The sequence below is a fragment of the Adiantum capillus-veneris genome, chromosome 20 (assembly GCF_014529385.1).
Source record: "Adiantum capillus-veneris isolate H3 chromosome 20, ASM1452938v2, whole genome shotgun sequence".
NCBI lineage: Eukaryota > Viridiplantae > Streptophyta > Polypodiopsida > Polypodiales > Pteridaceae > Adiantum > Adiantum capillus-veneris.
Genome location: NC_140950.1, coordinates 147,868,031 through 147,880,597, shown reverse-complemented (window position 1 = coordinate 147,880,597; position 12,567 = coordinate 147,868,031). Strand labels below are relative to the sequence as shown.

General features: G+C 42.4%; 1 protein-coding gene across 1 annotated transcript in view; it reads left to right on the top strand.

Moving 5' to 3' along the window:
- Positions 1-10,634, top strand: part of LOC147433381 (NADPH--cytochrome P450 reductase 1-like) — a 76,028-nt gene extending 65,394 nt beyond the window's left edge. The window contains exons 3-18 of the mRNA XM_086492972.1: positions 6,852-6,928; positions 7,220-7,277; positions 7,348-7,434; positions 7,535-7,571; positions 7,657-7,726; positions 7,792-7,989; positions 8,057-8,149; positions 8,215-8,443; positions 8,611-8,694; positions 8,851-9,002; positions 9,110-9,206; positions 9,292-9,444; positions 9,519-9,596; positions 9,709-9,831; positions 9,928-10,041; positions 10,157-10,634. Coding sequence (XP_086349098.1) covers positions 6,852-6,928; positions 7,220-7,277; positions 7,348-7,434; positions 7,535-7,571; positions 7,657-7,726; positions 7,792-7,989; positions 8,057-8,149; positions 8,215-8,443; positions 8,611-8,694; positions 8,851-9,002; positions 9,110-9,206; positions 9,292-9,444; positions 9,519-9,596; positions 9,709-9,831; positions 9,928-10,041; positions 10,157-10,237 — 1,731 coding nt within the window. The 3' untranslated portion in view covers positions 10,238-10,634. The remainder of the gene's footprint in view (positions 1-6,851; positions 6,929-7,219; positions 7,278-7,347; positions 7,435-7,534; positions 7,572-7,656; positions 7,727-7,791; positions 7,990-8,056; positions 8,150-8,214; positions 8,444-8,610; positions 8,695-8,850; positions 9,003-9,109; positions 9,207-9,291; positions 9,445-9,518; positions 9,597-9,708; positions 9,832-9,927; positions 10,042-10,156) is intronic.
- The last annotated feature ends 1,933 nt before the right edge of the window (positions 10,635-12,567 follow it).

The window sequence follows — 12,567 nt, the reverse complement described above, 5'->3', positions numbered from 1 at the left end:
TTGGGCACAATCGTGTTATCATTCATTGCATTGACAGATGTAGTGGGTGCTGTGGGTTCTTTAGATTCATTCGATTCAAGCTTAGGACATGTTCTTTTTATGTGACCCTTAATGTGATAATGAAAACGAACTTCTTTAGAATAAGTGCTTTGTTCTTCCGACGTGATATATATCCTCCTACAATTCCTTGTGCTACCTTTTCATATGGAGTAAGCTTAGGTTTAGCAGTTGTGTTAGCCTTACCCTTAGATTCATTGGAAGATTTCTTTGATGAGAGACTGTTGGAAGACTGGTTAGAAGAGTTATCATTCTTACCATTCTTACCGTTCTGCGGGTTCTGAGAAGTCTGCGAGGTACTTGTGGAAGTCTTGTTCTCCTTAGGCTTTCCCTTGTTGTGCTTCATCTCCTGTGCGAGAGCAATCGCTACCGCCTTGTTGAGATCGGTTGGATCGAATACCTCGACATCGTACTTGATATACTCGTCCAATCCAAAGAGAAAAGCCTCTTTGCGCTCATCATCCGACATGCGTAATTGGGTACCTAGCTGCAAAACACGATTAGAAAAAGACATAACCGGCATACCATTTTGCTTGAGAGCGTGTCAATCGTCCTTCAATCGTGCGAGGTACTGAGGTGGCATAAACCGCGCCTTCAGCTTGTCTTGGAAATCAGCCCAACTAAAAGAGAGGGGCGTGAAATCGTCGACTGCCTCTAGGTGCGCGGCTAGCTGTGCCTCTTGCCATGGGTGGTACCAATTGATGGCATCACTGGCAAGGTACATAGCTGCCGTCAAAACTTTGCTATTTCCTGTCTTCTTAGTTGTCGCAAAATAAGCATTAAATTGATGCAACCAAGAATGAATAACTGTAGCATCCATCTTACCGTCATACTTACTGAAAGTCAACTTTTCTGTAACTGGATGGTTGGAGTCCGCGTTGTGGCTTGCGCCACTTGACGAACTCCCACGATCTTTGGGTGGTTCGGTCTTCAAGGCTAGCAATTGAGAAATAAATTCTTGATTGCGAATACTCCCTTTGAGCTTCTCGCTCGGCGTCCCTTTGTGCTTTGCGTTCATTTCGTTCATTGCGCTTGCGTTCGAGAGCAAGTCGATTTTCTTCTTGTTGTGCGGCAAATCTTGCGTTTCTTTCGTTGCGCTCGCGGTCCTTGGCTGCTTGGTCTGCGGCCATTCTTGCAATTTTGTCGTCGTGCTCACGGGCTCTCTCGTCGTGCTCACGGTCCTGAGCAAGGCGCTCGCGTTCTAAAGAAAGGCGCTTGTCTTCCTGTCTATCCATCATGGCCTTCATCTGCTTGACCATTGCCTCCATAGGGTCTGGTGCACTTGGTGGCGTAGATGGCGAAGGGGGAGGGTTGAAGAAATCATCTCCGGGTGGGGACGAGTTTTCGTCGCCTCTCTCATGCTCATCACCTGTATGCGAAGTATCCATTCCGCTTCCGGTGACGACCATTCACTATGATCTTGGGGTCTTAAGCTCGTGAGGAACTTGGGTTCTTGAGGGTCTTGAGGTTCTTGAGGTCCTTGATTCGTGAGAATCTTGGGTTCTTGAGGTTCTTGATTCTTGAGGGTCTTGGGTTCTTGGGGTTCATGAGGTTTTCTTTCGCTTGCAAATCGCGTTGGAGAAGGATCTTCTCTTCACCCGAGTTCTACTTTTTTCTGCGGGCGCATCCCTTGGCGGCCTTGCGCTCACACCAAGGTTGCTTTTTCCCACCTCACGTCGATTGGCCGGCCGCTAAGTGCACGGTCCGCTCTCAATGAGTGAAAAGAGACACAAGGGGAGGTTGGACAAGCCCTTCTTTCTTGGGATTCCTGTCACTCTTCAACAAAACACGATTAGGAATCGCCACGCCCAAGTAAACTTGGGTTCGTGCGATTGCAACAAGCAAAAAAATTCTTGTGGTTCTTTCCTTGAGTAATGCAGAACACTTCCAAAGCTCTGATACCAATGTTAGGTGCAGCGGAATGAATGTTGTATTTTCTCAAGATTAGTGATCTTTATTGCTCAAGGTTCCTTTTAGTTCTTAGGGAAAGAGAGAGCTTTCCGTCTTATGGAGAGTGCTATGATAGCGAACAAAGTGAGTGGATTGTGCGTACAAGTGAATGAGACTGAGAGAAGGAGAAAGAAGAGATACGACACCGAGAGGTTTGTAAAACCCTCCTCCGAAGGCCCCACTCTCGTCGGCGAGAGTGGTCTATTCTTTGATTGCACAAAGGTGTACAATGCGTATGCAATGGACTGATGCAACTTGGACTATGCCGATGACGACGATGGTGGTGACGACGACGACTTGATGGCTGAAATCTGAGATCTTCTAATCGCTGAATTTCGGGACTGTTTTGGTGGCTGAAAATGACTGTTTTGGCTGCATTTTTATGGCTGAAAATGGGGAAACATCTACAACCATCTTGGGGCTGATCTGCTAGTGTGTCATAGGCTGAAAACACTGTGGTTCTGATGCGGTAAGGGCTGAAACTGAAAACGCTGATGAGTCATGCTGCTAGCCAAAACTGCTAGGCTGATCTGAATTTGCAACTCAAAAACGCTGATGGGCTGATGTGAAAAAACGCTAGCAATGCTGAGGAATCTGCTGGCGATCACAGGGATCTGCAAACGCTAGGGTGTTGCTGTTGATGGCGATAGCCTGCTGTGGAAGGGAGCGCCAATGATGGGGTGAGGATGCAAAAACGATAGAGGGTCATGAGGGGGGGTACTGCTGAGAAGTTGCCTGTTGAGCGGGAAGCTCCTGCTGCCTCTTCTACCAGAAAGTGCTAACTTGGGTTTGCTTATATATTAACTTAGCAAAATTGCCCTACCTACTTTTGTTGGAAAGTCACTTAAAAATAATAAGTGAAAATAACCAAAAATAGGAAAATAGGCTAAATGCACTGGAAAATTCCGTAACTGATACTAATGGATTATGATGGGAATTCCGATGATCATGTTGTGTGCAACCGGAGGATATGCATCTATTGCTAAGTGACTGGGCATGCACGGTCTACGAATAGACTCACAAAAGTGCCAGATCACTGTTAATCTAGACTGACTGAACCTTGCTGTGGTGTAGCTTGTCCATGGACACATAGGGTTGGGATGTGTCACGTGACAACCACGATGTTCCTAGCGCTGGGCACCCAGGCATCCAGAGATCTTTGGCTTTGGTCAAACGATACTTCTATTGGCCAAGAATGCGCTCTTACATAGAGAGCTATGTGAAGAGATGCGCTCAGTGTCAGGTCAATAAAGCAGAGCGCCTTAGGAAAGCTGGCCTGCTACATCCATTGGAAATTCCTGATGCCAAGTGGCAGAGTATTTCCATGGAGTTCATCGTTTGTTTGCCAAATACTAGTCGGGGCAATGACGCTATTTGGGTTGTGGTGGATAGACTCACAAATACTAGTTGGGGCAATGACGCTATTTGGGTTGTGGTCTATAGACTCACAAAAATGGCGAAGTTTATACCAAGGAAGTCGACAGTAAAAAGCCATGAGTTGGCGGTTTTATTTGTCGATCAGCTTTATAAGCTGTATGGTCTCCCATAAGATATCGTCAGTGATCGTGATACTAAGTTCACTGGCCGATTTTGGCGAGATATCTTTGCTAACTTTCAAACGAAGTTGAGTATGTCGTCTTCTGACCATCCTGAGTCCGACGGACAAACTGAGAGGATGAATCAGACATTAGAGGACATGTTGAGAGCTTATGTCTCTCAGAGGTAGTCTGATTGGGAAAGGTATCTTCCACAGTTATTGTTTGCCTATAATAGTAGCAAGCATTCTGCTACTGGATTTAGCCCGTTCATGCTGATATAAAGATTTGAGCCTAAATCCCCAATTGCTATTGGCTTAGAGAAAGTCAAGGAATGCCAAGCTCGTGATTTCCTTTATGACATGCAGGAAATGCTCTAATTGGCTAAGGATAGTATAAGAACGGCTCGTGACCGAGTCACTACTTATGCTAATCAAAAGAGGTATCCAAGGACTCTAGATGTGGGACAATGGGTCTATCTGAAGATACCCAAGGATTCCAAGACTATGGGAACAGGAAAGCATTATAAGCTTTCAGCTAGATATTGTGGTCCGTTCTTGATCACAAAGAAGATTGGCCAAGTTGCCTACAAACTGGCTCTGCCTTTGGATGTTAGTGTACATCCGGTGTTTCATGTCAGCAGCCTTAAAGTGAAGTTGGGCGAAGCCGACGTTGTGCCTATCGAGGAAAATATATGGCAAGATATGTAAACTGAGTATATTCCTCGGGAACCAGAAGCAGTTTTAGATCATCGTACCCGTCATTCACGCCAAAAGGCTTATGACCAGTACTTAATTAAATGGAAGGGTCAATCTGAAAGGTTTGCTACTTGGGAACCTGTTAGAGCTTTGAAGGCTTAGTATCCCCACTTCATTGATGAGGACATCAATGGTTCTTAAGGGGGGAAGTATGTTATGTCCCGCTCACTGGAGAGGAGATCTAGCCCAGATGCCGTCGGGATGGGCGTCCAGTGTCCGGGCAGACGTAGTGTGAACCGGCCAGTGTGGCCGGCCGTTATTATAAAAGGGAGGCCAAGGCCTCATTTACAGTTATCGACCCCCACTGGTAGAGTGCCAGTGGTTAGCCCGCGAGGTTAGGAGTGCGCGAGGTCACCTCGAGGAGGTGAGGCCGGGTGGTATGGGACGCTCAGTCTTACAGGTGCACGCCTACGTCCACGGATGCTGGCCCCAGCACGGGGGAGCGCTATCGGATGGTGGCTATGGTCGGATGGTTCGTCCGACGCGTATCTGTAGGCGGTCTGTGTAGCCAGGAGATCCCATCTCCTCGTTCGTTTCACCGCCGATAAAGCTGTGAAGTTTCTCAGAGGGACTAAGGGTCTCTATCTCTAGAGTTAGCCTTTGGAACTCTGTGATGTATGCTGCCAAGGAACCTGTCTGGCTCAGGCGGCGAAGAGAGGATCGGGCATGAAAATCCACATTGGCAGGCTCGAACACCTTGCGAATAGCACGCCGGAATTTATCCCAAGAAGGTGTGTGTTTACCATCAGCAACCCGTCGTTGCCACCAAAGAAATGTTGTGTCCTTGAGCAGAGAACTAGCAAGTGTAACCTTTTTACTCTCGACCAAGTCCGTGTTTAATAAGTAAATCTCCATTTTGAATAGCCATTGTTCCAGCACGCGCTTGTCGCGGCGACCAGTGTATGGTTCACAGTTTAACATCAAGCTTCTTCTTCTCTGCAGCATTAAAAATTTTGTAAAGTAATTGAAGTTTGTGATTGTCTACCTCTTCAGTTGGATCTGGTTCGTTTGGTTCGTCCACTGAAGCTTCGGAAGGTGTTGAAGATGTTGCATTAGTAGTCCGAGAAAAAAGAGGACGACTTCGAGAAGTGTTTTGCGTGTGCATATCATCCAAGCGAGTGTGAAGTGATGCGAGGCTTATGGAAAGTGTGGCCATCTGCTCCTTGATAAGAGTAAGGGCATCGTCAGATTGACCACCTCCGTCCTGAGAATTCGGCATGATTACGCCTCAAAGGGAACTCTCGAACAGGTGCAAGCTCTGGGACGGGTACTCTGGGAGCTGAAATTATTTAGAACGGGTTCTGGCTCTGGGGCCGGGTAATAATCTCGAATGAACCACCACTTCGGGTTCCGGCAGGATTTTGTCTGGAATCTCGTCTATGTAGGAGAGAGTGGATTGGAACATCGAAGGCATCGTCGGCCATGATGGCGAAAAGGTCCGGGTGCGCAGAGTGCACCCAAAGCCAGGGCGGGAGAGTGGGAGAGAGTATCTTGCTGGTCATGAATGATCTCTATACACGTTCTCTGGAAACGATCGCTGGCTCTTCATTTATTTTTATTTTTATTGAAGAGATATGTTCACATAGGCTTTAAAAAAATTGGTCCTTGGGCGGCCACTTAAATCAAGTGCATGGCCGTGTGGTTTTTAATTAAAACCTTGCGCTGAATTTGACTGGTTGCCAGCGTAAACTGCGAGCGTAAAAATAAAGGCCAGCGCGTAGAGAGAAGGCCAGCCAGCGTACGAAAATTGGCAGCCGCTTGGGTGGATTTGGTGCCCCTTGGTGAAGCGTTGCTTGGAGCATGTGACGCTTGGCAACGGATGCGACACGAGGAGTCTCCAGCGAAAGGGTGCAATTCAGCCAGCTTTCGAAATTTCCGCCAAAGGGTACTCAGATGAACAGGTACACATTGGAGCTTGAAAAGGTTTGCATTGACCCATGCAGAACCATGAGCATCACGCTTGCACACAGCCATACTGCTGCTTTGGTCTTGTATAATACTAGAACATAAGTAACTTTGGGTTACCTCATGCCGAGATGTGCGTGTACCATCTTCTGCTTCCATGCAACTCCGGGAAGGGCGGGAGAGGGTATCGGTGAGGGAGAGAGGCTCACAACCTTCGGGTCCTAGGAAGAAAATTTGCTCTGATACCACTGTAAGGATTCTAGGTACTAATCCTTAATTAAGTACTTAAACTCATGATTAAGACATAAGAAACTTGAACTGAACTCAAAAACAAGACTCGGAAGACTGTGTTTGATTGATTGAATGTGTGATACAAGGGCTCCTTATATAAGAGAGAGAGAGAGAGAGAGAGAGAGAGAGAGAGAGAGAGAGAGAGAGAGAGAGAGAGAGAGAGAGAGAGAGAGAGAAAGAAAGAAAGATTTTTAACGTCTATGTCAGGCCGAAATCGGCCTATGAGACAAATCAAATGTACATGGTGTGTACATGGTGTGATACAAGGGCTCCTTATATAGGAGAGAGAGAGAGAGAGAGAGAGAGAGAGAGAGAGACAGAGAGAGAGAGAGACTATGAAATGCTTGTTTTGTAGGATGAATATGGGCTTGATGATGACGATTATGAATCGAAGTTAAGAAAGGAGTCGACAGCTCTGTTTACTCTTGCCACGTAAGCTAGTGTACTAAACCCAACTGAATAAAAGTTTCATCAAGGTTTGAATAAGCAAGTGATGCCATGGCATGCACTTGCACATGCATTTTTCCATGTAATGAAGTTGTGCGCAAATGTCTGTTAAAGTGCGTAGCTTGCATGGTTTTAATTTGATCCTAGTGTTTGTGCTTATCCGTGGCTAATAACCTTCAAGCATGGATACACTTATTTCTATTCAAGGATTCGTGTTTTGCGTAAGTGACTTAAGGTGTGTAATTTCATTTTTTTGATTCTCTTGTACTCATGCAGCTATGGTGATGGTGAACCGACTGATAATGCTGCAAGGTTTTATAAATGGTTTGTAGAGGTATGCTCCATATTTGAACATGGTGTACTTTATTTGTGCCTGTCTTCTTAATGTCAAATTTTACATTTAGGGGAAAGATGGGTGCGAAGAGTGGCTCACCAGCATGAACTTTGCTGTTTTTGGCTTAGGAAATCGACAATACGAGCATTTTAATGAGGTGATGGTTTTGTATGTGCACAACATTTTTGTTATGTTAAGTATCAGACAGTCTGTCTTAAGTATTGCTGTTTCCTGCCGAAACATATGTTTTTTTGAAGATCGCTAAAAGAGTGGATGGAGCTTTGATAGCTCAAGGTCAGAATTTCCAGACAAAAAGATTATTGGAATGCAGTGTAAACCATTTCTTTACTATTGGCTGATTGTGATTTGTTTGTTTCAGGGGCCAAACAATTAGTTCCATGTGGTCTAGGTGACGATGACCAATGCATAGAAGACGACTTTTCTGCTTGGTATGTGTCTGGTCGAATTTCTAATTTTGCGAATTTATAAGACTAACGATTGTTGGGAGATGCAGGCGAGAAAAGTTATGGGTTTCCCTAGACCCTTTTTTGATGGATGCAAATTCTGCTACCCCAGCTGTAACTACACCATACACAGCAGCCATTCCTGAGTATAGAGTTGTGATGCATGCTAGCGAAGAAGAGTTGCATGAGGAGATTTATGAAGCCAAGATGAATGGTCATGTTGTGCATGATGTAAACCATCCATGCAGGTTAGAACGGGTATCATTGGTCTCTGGTCATGCTGTGTGAAGAGAAATGCTGAATTTTTTTTTACAGGGCAAATGTAGCCGTGCGTAGAGAGTTACATACTCTTGAGTCTGATCGATCGTGTATTCATCTGGAGTTTGACATAAGTGACACAGGGCTCAGGTCAGTTTTTAGTTTAAGTTATCTTTGCAACACGTGATTTTACATCATTTTCCAAAAAATTTCAGTTATGAAACGGGAGATCATGTCGGAGTCTTTGCGGAGAACTCGTGGGAGAATGTTGAGGAGGCGGGTAAACTTCTTGGTTACAGCTTGGACACCAAGTTTTCTTTGCTAACAGAAGCAGAGGATGGCTCACCAGTTGGTGGTGGCTCTTTGCAACCACCATTTCCTTGTCCATGTGATTTAAGAACTGCACTAGCGAGATACGCAGACTTGCTTACTCCTCCACGGAAGGTAATGAATATTTACACTAAGAAAATCGCCGCTCAGCTAAACTTCTTTTGAAGTGTCAGCGTGCAAAACAAACTCATTCTTAACACGAATCTCTTTCTGTGAAGTAGAGTTGAGCTCTAGTAATTTGTGGCCAATTTGTAGAGATTTGACGCTCAATGTTCTGGCAGGCTGCACTTGTGGCGCTAGCAGCGCATGCCTCGGAACCTAGCGAGCAGGACAGATTAAAATTTTTGGCATCACCCCTTGGCAAGGTTAGGGAAGAGTAACTTTAACTCATTATGTAGTTTGCTAAAAAGTAACAACACATGTACATCACTTAAGTGTGGGTTTTTGGTATTTGGAACAGTAGTACGGTGTGGTATATTTTATTGTTCTTAACTGTTGTCTTGTCTATGTATTTAAATCAGGATGACTATCAGAAATGGGTAATTGCTAATCAACGAAGCCTTTTGGAAGTTATGGCTGAGTTCTGTTCAGCAAAGCCCCCCCTGGGTGTCTTTTTTGCCGCCGTTTCTCCCCGTCTGCAAGCTCGTTACTACTCCATTTCTTCGTCTCCAAGGCATGGATTTGGCTGCTTTGGAACATGGCTTGAAAATTTGATTCCCATTTAACTCTCGGAAAAGACCATCTGGACCTTTCATTCAGAGCCTCCTTTTTGAAATGTAGGCTAGCTTCCAGGAGGATTCATGTGACGTGCTCTCTTGTTTATGGGTTCAGTCCGACTGGTCGGTTGCATCAAGGCGTTTGCTCAACATGGATGAAGGTAAGTATTTAATATTGATGCATTCATGCATACCTTCTGATGCTTATAGCCTTGTTGACACCTTACCTGGTTTTTCCATTGTCAGAGGTGTCTACCAGCTTCAGAGGTTGGCAGAAAGTGCAGTTGGGCTCCCATCTTTGTAAGGCAATCAAACTTTAAGCTTCCGGCAGACCCATCTGTACCTATTGTCATGGTTGGTCCAGGCACTGGCTTGGCTCCTTTTAGGGGCTTCATGCAGGTACTGCATAAGCTTTATGGATTGGATTTGGTTCTGAATTGGCTGCTCAATCAGTTTTCCTGTTTTGCAATTAGGAGAGAGCTTCTATAAAGGAATGTGGTGCATCTTTGGGGCCTGCATTACTGTTTTTCGGTTGCCGAAATCGTAATATGGTAAAGTTTGTTCTTAGTTTAGTTATATTTCATCTTTTTTCCTTGAGCTTGCCTATATGCGTTCACAGGTTTTTATTTAGAGAGAGGCCTGATGTAAGGCTGCTTTTGTTAGGACTACATCTACAAGGATGAACTACAAGGGTTTTTAAGAAATGGTGTTATTTCGGGACTTTTCGAGGCGTTCTCCAGAGAGGGTCGATCAAAAGAGTATGTGCAGCATAAGATGGTTGAGCAGGTAAATATTTTACTACGGTGCTTGGTAGGTGTATGTTACCATGTTGCATGAGTGTAATGAGCAATATATAAACAAGAAGGATTTTCTCCTATGTAGGCAGCTACCATATGGAGTTTCCTGTCTGGTGGAGGTTATCTTTACGTCTGTGGGGATGCCAAAGGCATGGCTCGAGATGTTCACAAAACATTCCTCACTATCATTGAAGACCAGGTTTTTGTAGTTTCGAGTGCATTATTTGCAACATTGTTTGGGCAGAAATCCAAGCTTTCAAATCTCCTTTTCTTTTTTGTCTGAATGTGAATGACCGTGTCTAGTGTATTGACAGGAATCTGTTGATACTTCCAAGGCTGAAGCAATTGTGAAACAGCTACAGAATTCAGGGAGATATCTTCGCGATGTTTGGTAATGTGGACGTGCAGACGGTGACTAGCAGCTTCTCGTGCTGTCCCATGTATTCTCGCTACAGTGCGTAAATTAGCCTGTTGATTCAAATGTGACACAATTGCAGCACTACCCTGTGAGATTCTATGGCTGCCATTCTGTACTGAGTTTGAACGAGCGAAGTGTACCTCTGAATCTTCGATTTTGTAGTTTCCAAGTCTACCCCACCACTGCTACTTCCATGGTGAGGCAGCTCCATTGGGGTTTTAATGTAGAAAAGCTTCTGTAAAGTGGCAATTACATATTCTTTGTAAAGTTACATTGAACATTCTTTTTGCAGGGGAATACTGGCCATGAACAATAGGTCGATTTCATCTTGCACTCTTTATATTGATCAATTTATACACACCATCTTAACACTAGTTTTGTAGTCGGACACTCCAGCGCCTTGAGATACTTACGTGTCCTGTTTTTCCATCAACTTTTTGCAATTATTTGTTGAAGCTAGAAATCAGATTTATAAGTCTTCCTTTTACTTGATCAATGATGAAGCGAAATTTATGGTCAAACTTTGTTTATGTATATAAATCAATGTTATTTGTATACATATAACTAATATGAAAAAGATTCTTTTGAAGTGACTCAATTCCAAGGGTAGAATGAGTATGTGTGCCTAAAAAAATGTGACTTTTCATAAAAGACACATTTTATTGTCAAATTGTGTGAAGAAAAGTTGCATGACGGACCCATATAAGTTCACGTAATTAATTAGAGTCTCTTTAAAAATTTCACTTTACATGACATAAACTTGCAAAAACGTGAAGTATATACATAAATCTCTAACATTCCGAGACTGAAGGATACATTCTAGAGAATTTGAACTATTGTTAGTACCTTTTATCACTGCAGTTTCATATGAGTTTGTGATGAAAACTAAAAAGGTTATGTTTTTTCAAATGCTTTGGTTAACGTATTATAAGCTTGCAATATCGCATAGCATTGTATTTAAACTTGAGAATAAAAGATACCAAACTAGTGTTGAAAGAAGTATGTCTTTGGTTGAGGAGAAACATATATTTTAAGTAAATCAATGATGATACTATTAGTTATTGATGTTTGACTATTAGATTTAGAATGGAATGCATAAGTAAAATCATATATAGTATCAAAATTCAAAAATTGTAGTTCAAAAGCATAATTAAGTTTTAAATCTTGATTAGATATCATTAGTTTTAGTAGACCATGATATGGAAAAATGGCTTTGAGAAATAGAAGTGCAGCTTGATGTGTTGTGAGTTTTTTTGTAGGATATATGATAGTCCAAATTATATTATACTTGTAAACAAAGAGTGAAAAACCAATAAAAGTCTATGGAAATATGCTCCCAAGGTTTTTTAAGAATGCGGAGAGGTTGTAAATGTCGAATTTTTTATTTGTCATCAATACAATATTTTGGTAAATCAAACAAGATGAAACATAGTACTTGACATCACTTTTCATAATTGGTCAATAAAAATAACGGCATAAATTTTGAAATGTCGCTATGAATCTTCTATGTCCACCATAAGGTGGTTTGTGCAACTCTGAGGCAACTCTTTAATGAGTAGATAATGAGAAAGTTGTGTGATACACAATTTATGCTTGAAGTAAAGAAAATTTTCTTGAATTGTGTACTCCGAAAATATGCAAGCAAAATTGAATTGTGTACTCTAAAAATATGTAATTTTCAAGCATATTACAAACATGTGGGTTTAGAATCATCATCTTGTGCATAAGCATCGGACATAGATTCAAATGAGGTACTCGTATGGTTGATAGATTATTAAAAAAATATCTTCGATGTAAAGTATCAGCTATAGTATTTTCCTTACCATTGGTATTGAATGTTGGACCGAAAACTTTGAATGAAAGAAATCCACTTAATATGTCTATCATCTATTAAGCGTTGCGACAATAAATTTTTGATACTTTGTTGATCAAGTTTGATTATTAAATCAATATGCATTAAGTATTACTTTCAAATATTTAAAGCATGCACTAAAACATTCAATCATTTTTATATGTACTAAATTTTGATTCACATGGTTTAATTTACTGCTTTCAAATACAAAGGGATAGTTATCTTGCATAAGAACTGTACCAATACAATCTTCATTAACATCGGTAACGATAACAAAGAACGGTTTAGCAAAATCACGCAATTGTAAAACAAGTACATTAGTTAAAACATTCTTTAGTGCATTGAATGCTGTTTTCTTGAAAATTAGTCCATGCATAAGGAAAGTTTTCCTTCAATAAGAAGTTAAATAATGAGATTTATAAGTAAAAATTACAAATGAACTTTGTGTAATAATT